Source organism: Muntiacus reevesi, chromosome 13, assembly GCF_963930625.1.
Source record: "Muntiacus reevesi chromosome 13, mMunRee1.1, whole genome shotgun sequence".
NCBI lineage: Eukaryota > Metazoa > Chordata > Mammalia > Artiodactyla > Cervidae > Muntiacus > Muntiacus reevesi.
In genome coordinates this window covers 1,299,622-1,316,672 of record NC_089261.1, presented here as the reverse complement: position 1 = coordinate 1,316,672, position 17,051 = coordinate 1,299,622, and the positions used below count along the sequence as shown (strand labels likewise).

Here is a 17,051-nt window from a genome sequence, read left to right as displayed (position 1 = left end):
AAACAGCAGGCGGAGCCCCCAGGCCGCCAGGCTCAGCGAGGACTCTCGGGGGGGCCCTGTCACCCCCAGCGCCCCGCTCTGGAGGAAAGTGTCCTCTCGAGCCCCCCTCCCGCCCGCCTCGCCCTCTCCCAGCCAGCTTCTGTGTGCCCACCGTCACGACCGCTTCACCTCCCACTGAAAGCAAGATGGAGCCTGGGGGCGGGCAGTGTGGGCCCCACCCCCCCAGCCCCCCGAGGGCCTGGTCGGCCCCCTGTCCCCCGCACGCTGCGACTCCCCGGACGGCCCGAGAAGGGGCTTCTTCCCACCCCTGCTCGACCTAAGGCTGAAAACCCAACCCCGCGGCTTAGGTACTTGGGATCCGCCCGGGACCCAGCGTGGCCGTCCACCACGGGCCCGCCAGCCGGGGGCGGGGGGAGGGTGTTGGAAGTGACCTAGAGCAGCGAGTCATCAGGAAACACCCGCCGAAAAGGCGCTCTCTCGCCAAGGCTGGGGCGCCCGGCCTCCCGGGAGCGGGCGCTGTCCCTGCCGGCGCCGTGTGCGGCCCTGGGCCCGGGTCCCTGGCCCGCGCGGTCCTGCCCCACGCTGACCGCAGCTTCCCCAGGCTTCCCAGGGCATGGACTCCCCGCGGCAGCCCCTGCCATCCGGGCCCGTCCATGCTCCCGACGCGCGAGGCCGCCCTCCCGGAGACCAGGCGGTGGGCGTGCCCTCGGCCCTGGGACAGGGCAGGCACTGGCGGCCCGGGGCGCTCGACCTGCGGGGGACGGGGTGTGGGGGGTACTGAGGTCGGGAAAGATGTGTAAGTGACCCTCACTTCCTCATTCACAACAGCGTCCGCGAACGTGGGGAGAAGGGGGACTCGTGCGCGGGAGACTCCACCGGCTCGGGGCCTGGGGACCCCCGACTCTCATGCGTCTCTGCAGCTAACCCCCCGGCCCGCCACGGGCCGGGCCCCGTGCCCCAGCCTGCCCACCGGATCCTCCGCGAGTGCCCCCCCTCGGAAGCAGCTCCCCGCTGTCTGCCTCCCCCCACTCTCTGCCTCTCCTGGAGCCGGCTGCAGCAGGGATGACGGGGCCTGGGGGGCAGCGTCCCCAGCAGCGGGCGGCCCCTCAGCCTCGGGACGGCTAAAGATGACCGGGGGTAGGGGGGTCCTTTCCTCGGTCCGCAGCCGCCACGGTGACCAGATGTGACGTGACAGCATTTCCCGAGGAAAACGGAGACCAGGCTGGAGGTTTCTCCAGGCTGGGGGTAAAGGCAGGCTCCACGCTCATGGGGAGAGAGGTGCCAGCCCCGAGAGCCTGGGGGGCAGTGGCCATCTCTCTGGCCTGGGTGAGGGCGGGCTGAGGACGGACCCCCTAAGCCCTGACTCCGCTGGGGACGGACCCCCTGAGCCCTGACTCCGCTGGGGACGGACCCCCTGAGCCTGACTCTGCTGAGGACGGACCCCCTGAGCCCTGACTCCGCTGAGGACAGACCCCTAAGCCCTGACTCTGCTGAGGACGGACCCCCTGAGCCTGACTCCGCTGAGGACAGACCCCCTGAGCCCTGACTCCGCTGAGGACAGACCCCTAAGCCCTGACTCCGCTGAGGACGGACCCCCTGAGCCCTGACTCCGCTGGGGACGGACCCCTAAGCCCTGACTCTGCTGAGGACGGACCCCCTGAGCCTGACTCCGCTGAGGACAGACCCCCTGAGCCCTGACTCCGCTGAGGACAGACCCCTAAGCCCTGACTCCGCTGAGGACGGACCCCCTGAGCCCTGACTCCGCTGGGGACGGACCCCTAAGCCCTGACTCCGCTGGGGACGGACCCCCTGAGCCTGACTCTGCTGAGGACGGACCCCCTGAGCCCTGACTCCGCTGAGGACAGACCCCTAAGCCCTGACTCTGCTGAGGACGGACCCCCTGAGCCCTGACTCCGCTGGGGACGGACCCCCTGAGCCCTGACTCCGCGAGGATGGACCCCCTGAGCCCTGACTCCACTGGGAACGGACCCCCCTGAGCCTGACTCCGCTTCGCGTGGCCCCAGCCCCAGCCTGCCCACCCCCAGGCGGTGTCCCTCCTCCCGTCTTACCACCTGGGAGTGGCGCACGGCTGGCCCCCCTTTCCCTCCCACTGCCCACCTTCCCGGCCCCCGGGATGCACATAGGCGGCAGGGTCTGCGTCTCCAGAAAGTCAGGGGCCTCCGCCCACCCCGGGGCCCGGATGTGCACGCCGTGCAGCCCTGGGGGTCCTCCCGAGGCGGGCGGCCGCCCCAGGGGGCTCTCAGCGGCTGGCACCGCCCCTCCTGCTGAGATGGGCCACCCCCGGGGAGTGCCCAAGCCCGCGGCCTCCTTGACCCCTGATAGGGTTCTGGAGGGGCAGGGGCTGACGCGGGACCCTGCGGGCGTGGGACCTGAGGTCAGGGGGCGAGGTGGGGATGGCGGGAGGCTGGGCGGGGGCGCTGGGCCAAGGCGTGGATCCGGCCGCGGCCCCTTCCCAGCACTGACCCTTGGGGGCCTCCAGACGGGGAGCGGGGTCAGCGCGCTGTCACCTGCAGGGAACGCGGCTCTCTAGCTGGGGGGTGAGCTGACAGCTGCAAGGGGCACCGGGAGGGGGACCTGGGGGCACTGGCCGGGGCCTGCCCGCCCCCCACCCCCGACCTCCTGCAGCCCGAGGCCCCAGCCCCTGCTCCGGACTGCCCCCGACGGCCCCTGGGGCCCTGGCTCCCTGCTCCCCGGGTTCACACGAGGCAGAGTCGCTCTGTGTTCAGCGCCAGCCCCAGTGTTGCTTACGACCCCCCCCCCCCACACACAACACCGTGGCTTCCTAACCTGCGGCGTGGCTGGACCAGCGCGTGCGGCAGGTTCCCTCGCGCTTACGGGATGCTGGCTCCGCGGGGCGGGGCGGAGGCTGTGGGCAGGTTCTGTCACTAAGGTGTCCCGCGGCCCACAGGTACCCGGCAGGAAGCAGGTGCCAGATGAACGCACCCCGCCCTTTGTACCAAGCGAGGGAGGGGCCCGCTCCAGGCAGGGAGCGGCTGGCGGGGACTTCCTCGAAGCCTTCCAGCAAGGCCGGGGGCCGTCCTCCCCCATGATGGACACGGTGGGTGCCCAGTCACACCCTGACCCGGCTGGCCCTCTGGTTGGGAAGTCTGCAGGCCCCATGCCCCCTGCCCCACCCTGAGGCCCCTCGCAGGCCCCAGCCGCCCACCCCCAGCCTCGGCCTCGGCACCCAGCCACCGTGCATGCCCTTCCCTTCCTCCATCTCCTGCCCCAGCAGCACCCAGAACAGCCAGCCACAGGACCGGCACGCCTCTGCACTTCCATGGCAGGGGGCTGTGGGTTCCATCCCTGGCCGGGGGAACAAAGACCCCCGTGTCTGCGCAGCACGGCCAAAAGCAGGCCAACGCACCCGGAGAGCGTGCCGCGTGGGGCAGGGCCCAGCCTGGGGCGTGGTGCCTTCCTGGAGGCGGCGGGCGGTGCTGGGAAGCCAGGGCGGCCCACCTGGACCCTCCTGGCCGCCGCCGCCCGCCGGGCAAGGCCGGGGATGTGCACGCGTGCCTGGTGTTATCACAGAGGAAATCGATGCCTGGCACCGGCCCAGTGTTTCAGGGAAATGAACAGATTCTGGCCGAGGACAAAGAGAGTTTGATTAATCAGAAATTGGATAATGGAGGCAACACTCTAATTATTTTTTTCTTCCCGGCGTTTTCTGGAGAAATATGTTTGCACAGCACGTCAGAGGTAACGGAGAGGGTGAAGGGGCGGCCACGCCGGGGGACAGAGCCACCGCACCCACACAGGCCGACCAGGGCTGGGTCCTGGGGGTCACTCCGAGGGGCCCCAGGAAGCAAAGGGGGCAGGGGGCAGGCCAGAGGCACGCACACACCTCGGGACAGCTGGGCCCCGACCAGGAGGTCAGGCCACCGCAAAACCAGGAGAGGCGGGGGCTGGAGGAGCCGGGGAGGGCGGACGGGCCAGCGGCTGCCGGACCGCAGGCGGGGCCTGACGGTCTGTGACCCCCACCCGCCACCCCGGCGCGGAGGACTCTAACAGGCTCACTCCTTAGCACTTTCACGGATCCTCCAGGGACTTCTCTGCAAGAGAGCGCTGCCTCAATTTAGAAGCAAATAACTCCAAACTCTGCGACGTGCAGGTTCCTCTGAAAAAGGGACGAACTCAGAGAAGCCAGTGTGTGAGGCCGCTCGCCACGCGCACCCGCTCCTGCCAGCAGGCTGCCCAGGCCGCTGCCATCTGGCCGCGCCTCCTGCCTGAGGGCCGGGCCCCATGAACAGCGCAGGAGAGGCCCTGTGCTGGCTCCGGCCCAGCCGCCCACAGGCTGGGGGTGGGGGGCAAGGGAAGAACAGGGTGGGCGCTGGCCCACGGCTCTGTCCCAGCATGACGGGCCTTGCTGGGCACGCACACAGGGCCCCCCGGCCTGATGCTCTGCCATCACGGTCCTCACAGACGCTTAGTGGTGCATAACGCGGGCCCCGCAGACGGTGCAGCTGGTCCCGCTCTCAGTGCTGAGTCCCCGCGGGGGACCCCACCCCTCCCACCAACACGCTCCTCCGGGCCCCCCGCGTCCCAGCTCCTAGTCCCACCCGTCCGCGACCCCCGAGGAGCCTCGCCGACCCCCTGCCCCGGCTCCTGGTGTGCGGACTCCAGGGCTCCCGCGCCCGCCGGCTCTCCCCTCGGACCACCACGCGCGCCTGGGCCCACCCGCGTCGCTCCCGGCATCTCACACAGCCTCTGCGGCCTCCTCCTCGCCGAGGCCGGCCCTGTCCTTCCAGAGCCGTCCTACTGCTTCCCCATCGGCGGGTTCTCTTTCAGCTGATCCCTGCGTCTGACCCATTCCCCCACCCTGGGTCAGCAGTCCCTCGCCACAAACGCTGCGGTGGCCCCCGCGCCGACCGCCAGGTGGGTCTATTTTAAAAGGGCGATCCCACCCGCCCGGCCCCCCAGGGCAGCCCCCTGACCCCCGGGCCTTTGCAGCGGCCACCCTTCCCCTGGCGCTCTTCCCTGGGGGCGCAGAGCTCGACCCGGAGCCTCTCCAAGGCGCTGCATCAACGGCCCCGCCACAGAGATGCCCCCTCCCACCCGCCGCGCTGGTTCCCTTCACGGCATCTGTCCTGCCTGACCCCGGTGGTGGGGTGTCTGTCAGCCCTCAGGGCCTGAGTGTGCGCCACGTGCCTGCCCTTGCGCTGGGCAGGGCCCCAGCCCTCGCGACAGATCAGCCAAAGGAACCCGCGGCTGAGCCGGGCGGGCGGGTGAGGTTCCGCTCCCGGGAGCAAGCCCAGGGAGACAGGTGGTCCCTGCGGGTGGTCCCCGTTAGCTCCCTCCCGGGAAGTACCCCCACTGCCAGCGTGGACGCTGGGGAGGGCCCTCCTGGATCTGCGTGCGGGGGGGACGAGGACAGGCTGGGCAGGGCGCGGGGAGACCTGCAGCCGCCCTGAGGCTCGCCGTGCTCCCCAAGGCTGCACGAGCAGCTCAGGGCTCCCGCCTCGGTGGCCGCCCCGGCCTGTGTCCGCTTGCCGGGGCCGCCTCCCTGCCAGCCCACAGAGCCGGCCCTGGAGCTCGGCCGCCCTGGGCTTCCTTCCTGGGGGTGCGGGGTGGCTAATCTGCCTCCTCCAGGGTTCCTGCCAGGCCAGCCGCGGCTGGCAGCCGGGCGCATGCCACACAGAATCCAGGTTCTTCGAGGGCCGGCACAGGGCGGTCAGGGAGGCCATGTCCTCACGGACGGGCAGGAGGGCGCGGCACGCGGTGGGGTCCAGGCCGCCGGGGCCACGCCCCGAGTCTGAGGCCAGTCTTCCCCGCCACTCGGCTCTGCGTCCCCCCAGCCCCGGCCTCCTGCAGGGGCCCTGGGCAGCCTGGCCGTGTGCCCCTGGTTACCCAGAAGTTCCTGGGATCGCCAGAGAAGCTCCAGACAATGAGACCAGGAACCTGTCCTCCCGGGACTCGAGGAGACAGAAGAGCTGAGAAGCAGGGGGTGGGGGGTGGGGCAGGGCAGACAATTCATTCCCCACGCCCCGTCCCCTGTCTGGAGTCGGGTGGCAGGTCCCTGGAGAGGAATCAGGCGAGGGTGCACAGGCGAGCAGCGCCGGCCCCCAAGCACAGGCCGCGCCCCACGAGGGCAGGCAGGCGGCCCCGCTCCCCCTGCATCGAGCTGGGCCTCAGCCAAGAGCTGGTGTGTGTCTGGGGGGCGTGGGGGGGGCAAGAAGGGGGCGCACCGCACAGAGGAGGAACACACGGCCCCTTCAGGAGGAGGGCGGAGAGCCCTCGGCAGCGGGCAGAAGGTCACACCGGTGCCCACCTCCTGTCTGAGAAAGTCAGCGTCTGTACAACACACGCGCTTTACCCCAGACGCCAGCATCTCATCCCTGAAGCGCGAGGCACGCGGAAGGCACAGCACTGCCTAACCCAGGCCCTCCCGGGCCATCGGCCCCTCCCCGGAGACCCCCACGTCTCCACGGTTACAGCTCAGGAAGGTCCGCGCCCCGGAAGAACAGAGCCACCAGCTCAACACCATCACCCTCCGTGCTGGCCAGGAAGGGGGGAGCTGGGGGGTGGCTACCCAGGAGCCCAGCCCTGCTTGGAAGGGCCGGCCAAGGCCGCCAGCACCTGGGGTCTTCCGAGCTCTTCCCTGGTCTGCTGGGCTCTGGGCTACGCCGCGGCTCCGTGCTCGGGTGAGGACACCGCAAGCCTCCCCGGAAGCGGCCGCCGCTGAGGGGCGCAGGGGGTCGGCTGTTCCTCCCGCGTTCCAGCCCCAGGCGGCCTCCGCCCTTTAGCGCCTGCCCTCTGGTGCCCCTGCCAGACCCAGCCGCCTGAGTGCCCCCGTCTGCGCCTCCATCCACGTCCTGCCCTGTGCCTGCCAGGCCCACCCCAGCCGCGCCTGTGTCCTTCAAGCTCCAGTTCAAATGTCACTTTGCCCACGGGGCCCGGCTAAGTCCGGTCCCACCCAGGGGCCCCCAGCGACACCCACCCTCAGGGCTGAGTTCTCCGAGCAGCAGACACTTGTCCCTCCTGGGGCGGTGAGTCAGTCCCAGGAGGGCAGGGCCAGTCCACTCCCACCCCAGCACCGGGGCCTAGGGGAGCAAAAGCTCAGTAAACATTTGCTTAATTGAATTTGGCCAAGGAGCCTCCTCCAGCCGGGAGCAGAGGACTGGATCCCCGGTTGGGGGCGGGGGGGAGCAGGCAGACCAGCAACCCGCCTAGCAGGTGGCCCCTGCGTCCGCAGACAGACACAGGGCTCCCGGCCTGGGTGCCGCCTTCCCATCCCCTTTCTCTGCTCACAGAGAACCCCGATTCTCGGCCTAGGCGGATTTCTGCCACCGACGCCCAGGGAGGCTCAGCTGCCACCCTGAAGCCAGAAGCACCCTTGGGTCCCCGGCAGGACACGCAGCCCCGGCCCAAGGCCCTCCCCTCTCCTCCCCGCACCCCAGGGCCCCCACCGCCTTTTAAGGGAAAAAAATATCGAGCCGGGAACATATTGCAATCGCAGCGGGTCGATATTCGCCTCTCGCTCTAAATGCCTCCGAGGAAACTGCTAGGCTGCGAGAGCGATGACCGCGACTCGTGCGACCCCCGGGGGCCCAGGCCTCTGGGGCCCTCACCTTCCGCTTCAGCCCAGGCCACGCGCCGGCCCCTCACCATCACCATCACCGCCCCGGGAGGGCGACCCCGCCGCTCCCGCAGCTCGCCGGCCCGCGCCGCGCGCCGGCGGCCGCTCGGGGGCCCCGGCCCGCCCCGCCCCTGGGCGCGGGCGCCCCTGCCCGCACCTGCCGGCCCGCGGCGCCCCTGCCCGGCGCGCAGGCCCCCGCGGCGCGCCGCCCCGCACCCGGCCCCCGCAGCCCGGCGCCCCCAGCCCGGCCCGGGCGGGGCCCCGCTCCGCACAGAAGGCCCGGGCGGGGTCCGGGGGCCGCGCGCTCACCTCAGGGCCGCGGCCGAGCTGCTCCGGCGGCGCGGGGCGGCGGCGCCCGCGCGGGGACGTGACCGGCCGCGGGCGGCGCACACGCTCCGCCGGCCGCGCTCCCTCCGCCCGCTCTCCCGCGCCGCCGCCGCCCGCGGGTCCGCCCGCCCGCCCCGCGCCGCGCCGCGCCGCCGGCAGGAGGCGGAGCCGCCAGCGCGCAGTGTTGCCAGGCCAACCGCGGGCGGAGGCCCCGCGCGCCGGCCCGCCGCCCATTGGGCGGGAGCGGCTGACGGACAGGCCCGCGGCCCGGCGACGGCGGGCGAGGGGGCGGCGCCGGGGCCCCGCGCGCTCCGCGGCCCGCACGCGCGCGCCGCCCGCTCGGCCGGCACCCGGAGGGCCCTGCGGTCTCCCTGCGCCGAGGCCGGCGCCCACCCTGCTCCCTGCCGCCGCCCCCGAGAGGCCGAGCGCGCGCGCGGTGCGTGGCCCCGGCCGCGGCCGCCGTCCCCGGTCCAGATCCCAGCCTAGTCTGAGCTCCGCGACCTTGGACACCCGGTTGACCTCTGTGAGGCCGGTTTGCAAAGTGGGGCTAGCGGCACCTGCTGCCCTGAGTTGTCGCGACGGTCGCCTAGGACGTGGGGAAGGGCCGTGCGGACCCTGGAGGTTTACGCCGGCGACGTTTTGCACCGGTGGAAGGGGGCCTTCGGTGTCTTTGCTGCTCGGGCCAGCAGGGTTAGGGCTCATCAGGGTCCCTGGCAACCCTGCCACAGAAGGTTTGCCTTGGAAGGGAGGGCAGGAGAGTGGGAGGGGCCCAGGAGCGGCGCCTCCAGACCAGAGAGGCGGGAGGGAGCCAGCTCTGTTGAGGCCGGGGCCCATGGGCGCCATTGGGAAGCTCACAGACTGCTCGGATGCTCAGCAAAATGCAGCGAAGGGCAGTCTGCCAGCTTCTGCTTTCAGTTTCAGGGGGAGCCCATCTGCGGGCCTCGGAGCCAGGAGCCCCTCGCCCCTGTGCTTAAAAAGACTCAGGCCAGAACCAAGATGTCTGTGCTCCCCCGTCCCCTGCGCTCCGTGAATTTCGGGGCACCCAGGTAAATGCAGCTGCTCCTGCAGATGCCCCTCGCTGACCCTTCTTTATCCCCCTCCACCTCCTTGTATGGTCACAGGACGTTGGCTGAAGGAGATGGGGTGGTGGGCTAAGCCCAGGCCTCTGAATGTGCCACCTAGACACGGTCGGAGACTGGACGGGTGTCGGTGATGGACATCCCGAGGTGGATGACTCACCGAGGCCTAGACTAGACCTGACATGCTGGCTGCAGGTGGCCCCTGAGGACCGGCAGGAAGGCCGACCGTCGCGGGCTCCGGTGTGTGCACGCCCTCCCGCACCGCCAGGCCGGGTCAGGATGGGCTGCTGCCCAGAGGGCCACCCGGAGCCCAGTGGCCATGACAGCAGATGACAGGCCGTGCTCGAGCGTGGAGCAGAGGACGCTGGGGGTGAAGCACAGCCCCTGTGCAGCCTTGACGACTTACTTCTCCCGGATGAGCCTCAGCTGCTGCTCCTATCACGGGACACCGCCAGGTGGTCCCGAGAGGGTGATTCCCACGGGAGATGCGTGTTGCCACGTGTTCATAGAGGGGCGGGGGCAGTTGGGGGACCAGGGGTCTGAATTCAGCTGTTTGCAGAGGCACAGGTAGCTGCGAGCGTGGGGAGACCAGCAGGGCAGTCCGGGTATGAGATGAGGGGCCGGACGAGCCTGGCTGCTGCCCGGCCGCCCCCAGCCCCCTGACTGTGGAAGTGAGCGCGTCCCCCGCCTCGAGCAGTGACCGTCATCCTCCTTTCAGCGAGCACTCACTCCTCTGCACTCAGGATGGAGGGGCCCGTGAGCTGGGGCAGGAGGAAGCACGTCCTGCGGTGGGGCAGACCGCCGGCGTGAGCAGCGTGCGGCCGGGAGGAAGCCAGAGGACCAGCGCAGCTGGAGCCCCGAGGATGCCACCCGCCCAGGCTGGGGCGGGTCAGGGGACTGTAGCAGCTGCTGGCGGCCCTTGGGCGGGACTGGGGAGCTTGGCCTAAGAATCACGGGAGAGTTTGGGGTCTTAAAATTCAAGGAGGAGGATGGCAAGGCTCGTCTACATTTCTTTTTACAGTCTTCACATTTATTTACAGTAGGCCTGGTCCCACAAAGCAGAGTCAGGTAAGAAAAGCATCAGCGAGTCAGCCCAGGGACGGGAAGAAACAGTCAGTCCGTGAGGCTCAGGCCAGGCCGGGAGATGATGGGTGACCTGGCAAGTCTGGGATGGCCAAGTGGAGGCTGGGGCCGAGATGAGCCAGTAGGGGGCAGATGCCGGAGGCAGGGGAGGCACTTGTGAAGCCCTCGGAGGAGCCGCTGGAGAGGAGGAAGCAGCAAGGGGCCGTCCCAGGGCCGCGGGGTGGGGCTGGGGGATCTCGGGAGGAAGACGTGGTCAGCGGGTCAGGCGCTTTTGAGGGGCCGAGGAAGCTGAGGACAGAGCCGGATCCCCAAGAGCCAGGGCGGGCGCCAGGCTGGAGCGGGGGCCGCACGAGGCTGAGAAGCCAGACAGGCAGGTGGGCGTGAGGCCTGGTGAGGTCTGGGCGCCGGGGCGGCTGCCAGGCCTGGGGGCCCAGTCCTCACTGCCGGGGAGAGCACAGCTCAGGCTCCATGGGAGAAAGAGGGACGGAGCCCCCTGCTGACTGCGCCCACCCAGCACCCGGCCACCAGCAAGGACAGCTGGCCCAGAAGCTGCCCGCCTTGAGGCGGCCCTCAGGAAGTGGCCGAACCTCCACCGCAGCGGCTCCACGCCCGGGGATCACAGCCCTCAGCTCCAGCCATTCCTGGCCCAGCAGCCGCACCGGACCCCGGCCTCCCCAGGCACACGCAGGTGTCACGCTGTTGCCCCACGAGGCCCAACTACCCCCGGGCCTCCAGGGCCCATAGGACCTGGAATTCCCCGGCTACACGGGTCAGCCCCAGGTGGTGATGACCATCCCCTGACTTTCCCACCTGCCTCCCCACCGCCCTAGGGCGCCCCCTTCTGGCCAGCTCTTCTCTGAGCCCCACGTGCCCATCCCAGTCACCCCAACCCTGGCGCTGGGTCTTGGGCTGTGGGGGGGGGGGCTGTGCCTGGTGGGTTTTCTGATGGGTTTCTTTGGGGTCTGTGCACCACCACTGCCCACCCCCCCCCAACTAGAACAAGCCAGATCTGGGTTAGTTATAAATAGCCAGGCCTGCAACTCTCCTTTTAGCTGAAAAGCAGCAAAGTGAGCAAGCAGAGAGGCGCACCCGGCACGCGTTTTATTTTTAAATCCCCCCTGTTTCCAAGTGAGCCGGGTCCCAGTGCTCAGCATTTCAAGGACCAGAAATGCTGGGAAGGAAAGCCCCGGGCGGCTGAAGGCCTTGCCTCTCAGTCCTGCTGTGTGTCCCAGGCACTCAGGCTGCACCTCCAGGCTCAGCTTCCTCCCCAGTGGCGTGGGGCCGGGGAGGGAAGGGGCAGTCGAAGTGATCAACTCCAGCTAGCTTCCTGCCGTGACTCCCGCCACTCACCTGCCCCCAGCCTGTGGCCGCCCCGGTGCGTCCACAGCACCTTCCCCCGGGCTGGCCCGGGTGCACTGAGAGCCCATCCAGCCCCGATGGGTGGTGCAGCCCCCAGGCAGGAACCGTACCCCTCCGTCGGCCAGCACCGTCCTCCTCGGAGGGGCAGGCTGTCACCTGCACACTGTGGGCTGGGGAGCGGCCGTCCAGGCTGTGGCTGAGCGGCACTGGGGGCCGGAGAGCAGGGCTGAGGGGGAGAGAGCGCTCAGACGCCCAGGAGAGGGGCAGGGGCCACCAAGAGCTGGTCCCGCAGGGCAGGAACTGTGCGGCTTTTGTCCGAATGCCGCTTCACCCCTCACCCGCGCCCACACTCCGTGGGCTGAGACCCTTGCTGTGCCAGGCCCGGTGTCGGCACGGGGGTGCTAGCCCCGTACCCCGGCCCCTCCCACCCCCTCCTCTGACACGCTGCCCGCTGGCAGGTGGGCTTGTGCAGTAACCACGCCGCCAGGTCCGCGAGGGCGAGCAGCCTGTCTGAGCTCACACAGCCAGATACACTTAGGAGTCCACCTGAGCCTTCTGCCTTTAACCCGTGTGTATCACACCACGGGACGCCCCTGGCGGTGCGGAGGTTAAGCTTCTGCTTTGCACTGCAGGGGACGTGGGTTCAAGCCATACTCAGGGAACGAAGACCCCGCGTGCTGCGGGGCGGGTCCCGAGCCCGTGAGCCACAACGCAGACCTAGCGCGGCCAAGAATAAATATTAAAAAAAAACGCACAACTTAAAAAACCCAGTACTCTTGAGGCAACAGGAAACCGCTTCTCCCGTGTTGTGCGTGCCCTGAGAATAAACGGACGGTGCTAGTGGCTCCGTCTGACGCCCCAGGAACAAGCCAGCTGGGGGCAGCTGGGGGCCCCTGGACACGCCGCCCTGCCTCTCCGCAGGCACCTGCCCCCTGATGCTCTCGAGGGCCGAGGGCGGAAGGCTGGGCGATGTCTTCAAAGAGGAAATCCCTGGGTGCTAATTGGCACTCAGAGACCTGTAGGCTAATTAACCTGTTTATTTGTCTCTCTGGAGTAAATTAGAGGGTTGAGCCGGGGAGGCAGGAGACAGAGGTGTCTGCCGGTGGCAGCTCCGGCAGGGGCCTGTGGACGGCTTCACGGTGGGCAGCCCGGGCTGCTGGGGAGGCCGCGGAGCGGCTGGGCTGCCGGGCACACTCCTTCGGGGCCCACTCCCTGCCCTGTGGGGGCTGCTCTGCCAGCAGTTCTGAGCACTCACGAGCACCCTCGGGGAGCTGCCTGGCCACCTCTGGGGTCTCCTCTGGGCAGCCAGCGGTGTGCTGACTCCCCGGGCGGGGGCGGCTGGGAGGAGTGGGGCGGCAGCTTTCACAGGGGTCAGGGAGGAGGCTCCAGGCGGCCCCCTCCCTGCTGGGCGCTGGGCCCCTTTAGACCCCTCAGCCGGAATCTGTGGACTGCCCACCAGCTGTGGCTGGGGGGCGCAGCCCTTTTCACGTGACACTGTGCCCTTCACTCTAAACCTGCCTGTAACCCCCTGGCCAGCTTTCTCTTCCATCCCCGGGGCTGGCCGGGTGTCACAGAGACGTCGCGTTGCGGGTGGAAGGAGGGACGGATGCCCCCTGCCCTTCACCCCCATCCCAGGCTTCCCTCTGGTGCATGGTGCTTGGGGGAGGGGAAGGCCCCCTGTGTGCCCGGGTTCCGCAGGGGCGTCTGCTCCTTCTCGGGCCACTGTTCCAGGCGGGTGCCCCCCAATCCCAGGTGGCCAAAGAGTGGACCTTTTGGGGCCCACCGTGACTTCACGGTTCCCACCCCAGCTTGTCAGCCGTGGCTTCAGGCCCCTGCTTGGCAGCGGGGGTGGGTGGGATTTGTCATTTATCTGGTCAAACAGTGCAGCCCCCTCTCCAGTCCTCCGGCTTCCATCACACGTGACAGGTGGGGGGTGGCCACGGGCCCGCGCTCAGGGCCCGCTCCTGTCCCGCAGGGGCCCTGGGCATCGTCAACAGCGGCCTGATCCCCTCGCTGGTGTGGAAGCTGCAGCGGGAGGAGGAAGAAATCCAGGCACTCCTGCTGGACACGCTGGCCGCCTGCCTCATGGAGGACGCCACCGAGGCCCTGGCCAGCCGCGCGGTGCCCTTCCTGAAGGAGAAGCTCCTGAGCGCCAACAGCAACATCCGCAGTAAAGCCGCCCACACGCTCATTGCCATCAGGTGAGGCCCCGGCTGGCCGCGCCGCTCCTGCCTGGGCCCTGGGGGAGCAGGACCCCTCCAGGAGGGCGGCCCCGACAGTTCTGCGCCCCAGGAGGCCCCAAGTCCGCCCCCTCCCGTGAGGAAGGGGAGCCCAGGAGACGCCGTCTGCGCAGTCAGGACAGGGAGCCCAGGGCGTCGGGGCACTCGTGACCCGGGTCACCATGCTCAGAGTCTGTGTCGGGCCCAGCATCCCCCTGGAGGGCAAGATCCAGGTGTGGCAGCATGACGTCATCCCCATCCTGGTGCACCTGCTGAAGGACGAGGAGGAGGAGGTGCAGGCCAACGCGGCGGGGGCGCTCATGAACGCCACGGTGACCACCGAAGGTGAGGCGCCCGGGCGGGGTCTGCCGCCTGCCGGGGGTCGCTGCGGCCCCGACTGGCCGGGCGGTCCTGGGCTCCGCCCTCCTCTTCCGGGCCCCTCCCTGTCATCCTCTTGGTTCCCTGGTCTTGGAATTCCTGCCTCTGACCCAGGCCTTTGTGAACCAAAGTTCTGGGACTGACTCGCTTGCCACACCCGGGAGCCAGTCCTCCTGAGGTCCCGGTGGACGATGGAGCCCAGCGCCACTGGCTTCAGTGTGGTGGGGCGGGCGGCGGGGGGGAGCAAAGAGGAACTGAGGTTACCCCCCACCCCGACTCCCACACTCAAGTCAGCGCCCTGGGTGTTCGGAGGGGCCCGGACCGGCTCCCCGCCTGGAGGCCAGGTCCCTGCAGCACCTTCCGCTGCCTGCACCAGCCGGGTCCCCCGAGTTTCCTTGCTGTCCCCCCTGGCTGCCTGGGCGTCTGATCCTCAGTCAGCAGCAGACCCCCCAGCGCTGGGAGTCCCGCTGATGCCCATTTGCCCTGAGGAGCACCCCGCAGCCCCCCGGCCACCCCCCACCCCCGCCGCTGTGGGCCACGCGCAGTGTTTCCGCCCGGGCATCCTGGGTGGGCGCCTGGAGGGCTGGGGGCTCTCAGGGGACCCCAGCGACGCGGAAGTCTGGGGACGTGAGGCCGCTTCCCCTGAGCTGGCGTGCCCGTGAGGGACCCTGAGCCCCCGCGGCAGGCCAGGCCCCAGGAGGGGGCGGGGGGCAGTGGAGACGCGATGCCTCAGCCTCTGAGGTCTGCGGCTTGGCGACCTGGGGGCAGGAGGCACAGCAGAGGGGCGGGGTGTCCTGGGGGCGGCGGGTGTGGGGTGCACCCACAGGACGAGGGGGGCCGCCTGGGCCAAGGGGGCTGGCCAGTCTGACAGCAGCGGGAAGTGATTGACGCACGAGGCTGGGAGCAAGCGTGGCATTGCGGCGGGCAGGGCCCAGGAGGCAGCGAGTGGAGTTTAATTTTCAAAAGATCCTTCACGCTGCCTGGTGAGGCCTGGCTGCCACGCCTGGTGGTTGGGGAGAAGCCAGCTGGGGAGCTCACGGGGCCCAGGCCGCGGGCGGGGATGGCCGGGGGCCCTGGGAGGTGGGCAGGGCTTCCCCCGACCCCAGGGACACCTGGCGTTGGTGGCCGGCAGGGAAGTATGCGGCGCTGGATGTGGAGGCCACCGGCCCGCTGCTGCAGCTGCTAGGCGCGTCTCTGAGCAAGGTGCGCCTGAACGCCATCAAGGCCCTCACCATGTTGGCCGAGGCGCCCGAGGGCCGCAAGCTCCTGCAGTCACACGTGGCCACCTTCCGGGTGCTGGAGGAGGACTTCAGCCCGGCCGTGCAGCGGGCCGCCCAGGTCGCCCTCAAAGTCATCGAGTGGAAGCCCTGAGTCTCCTGCCGGCGCCCCCCGGCCCCGCGACTCTATGCCCCAATAAATGCACCAAGTCTCTTTGTCTTGGTCCGGATGGTGGCACCTAATGGCTCTGGAGCGGGTCACGTGTCTCCTCTCTCTTGCCAAAGGGGAACGCCCAACTTTGGAGGACCGGGTCACAGGCTGACCTCGGGGCCCGGGGACGGGTGGGAGGCCTCCCTGCACCCCCCGCTGCAGTCGAGGCCCCTGGGAGGGCAGAGGGGCGGAGGAGGAGGCTGGACACTCCGGTGAACGGGCCCTGGGACTGCGGCTCTGCTGCCCGCGTTGGCCAGCTTCCCACGTGGGGTGGCAGGAAGGAGGGTCACGGGTACCACCCCTGTGGGCTCTTGCTGGGGGACGGTGCGTTGTAAGAAGGCCCCCACATGCACCCCAGGGATGAGTGCTCAGCAAAGGGTAGCCCCTTCAGGTCTCCCCTCCAACAGCTGAGCTCCCCAAAGCCAAGTCCCCCGGTTGAGCCTGGGCCAGCCTCCCCCGGCCCTCCCGCTGCTGTCTGCAGGCTGGAGCATCTGCGGGGATGGGAGGTGACATCGCGGGGAGGAGAAGCAGGCTGCTTGGATGGGCTCGGGGGGACGGGGAGGGCCGACGGTCTGGCTCCGTTTCAGGGCTGCACTCGTTTGCCTGGCTGAGCCGGGGCCTTGCTCTCCAGGACCCACACCAGCTTTTTTTCCCTCGTTCCATCCGCAGACAAAAGCCGCGCTTCCTGTGGGGAAGAACCTCCCACAGAACTAGCATCCCCGGGGAGTGAGTGCCTTCCACGAGTCCTTCCGGGGACTGGGGCCTTCACATACCTAGAAGGGACGCCGGGACGCCTGCCCCCCTGGGGCTCCCAGGGATGAGCCCCAAGCAGGCCCTCTTGGTCCGGGAGGGGCCGGCTGCCGGGCCCAGGGGGGCTCTCAGGTTAGGTCTCATTCTCAGGAAAGGTCCCTGAGGGACGCTCTCCTCCTTTAGGGAAAGAGGTGCTTGAGGGGCCCCACGTCAGCCTGCCCCCGGCACCCCTCCGGCACCCGCTCCGGCTCCGGCTCACCACCTCCCCGGGGGCGCCGGCCGCCCTGCTCCGTGCTCAGGCCCCTCCCTGCCTGTGGCCCCTGTCCCAGCCCTCCGCCCGGGGCCCCGGTTGCGCCCCCCGTCTCCTCTGTAGAAGGACCCCCTTTCCCAACCTGACCGCTCTCCCGCTCTCCCGCACCGTCTCGCCTGCCTGGCGGGCATCCTCTCCCAGGCTCCCTTCTCAGCTGGGGCGGCCCACCGTCTTCTCTCCCTGCAGTCTGAGTCGCTAGCGCCAGCTTCTCTCCCGGGATCCGGACCCCTCCAACTTAATACCAACCCTAAAATGTCTCTAGGTAGGAATTAATGCCAACCCTTCACCAACCGCTTTAAACAAAGAGAAGAGGTGGAGACACTTCCCAACTCATCCCATGAGGCTAGTATCACCCCCATCCCCAAACCAGGCAAAGTACCTCACGAGGAAAGAGAACTATAGACCAACATCCTTTACGCATAGAGATACAAGAACTCGACCAAATATTAGCAAACCAAATCCAGCCACGTGAAGAAAGCCTTGTATACCACGACCAGTGGGCATTTCTCACAGTGATGCAA

At 69.3% G+C, this 17,051-nt stretch overlaps 2 protein-coding genes across 2 annotated transcripts in view; one reads left to right on the top strand and one right to left on the bottom strand.

Moving 5' to 3' along the window:
• GNAZ (G protein subunit alpha z) overlaps positions 1–8,050 on the bottom strand; it is a 31,021-nt gene extending 22,971 nt beyond the window's left edge. Inside the window, exon 1 of the mRNA XM_065904466.1 lies at positions 7,907–8,050. The gene's annotated coding sequence lies outside the window, so the exon portion shown is untranslated. The remainder of the gene's footprint in view (positions 1–7,906) is intronic.
• The window catches only part of RSPH14 (radial spoke head 14 homolog), a 47,340-nt gene extending 31,927 nt beyond the window's left edge, over positions 1–15,413 (top strand). Inside the window, exons 4-6 of the mRNA XM_065904467.1 lie at positions 13,421–13,646; positions 13,873–14,009; positions 15,175–15,413. Coding sequence (XP_065760539.1) covers positions 13,421–13,646; positions 13,873–14,009; positions 15,175–15,413 — 602 coding nt within the window. The remainder of the gene's footprint in view (positions 1–13,420; positions 13,647–13,872; positions 14,010–15,174) is intronic.
• Positions 15,414–17,051: the final 1,638 nt, after the last annotated feature.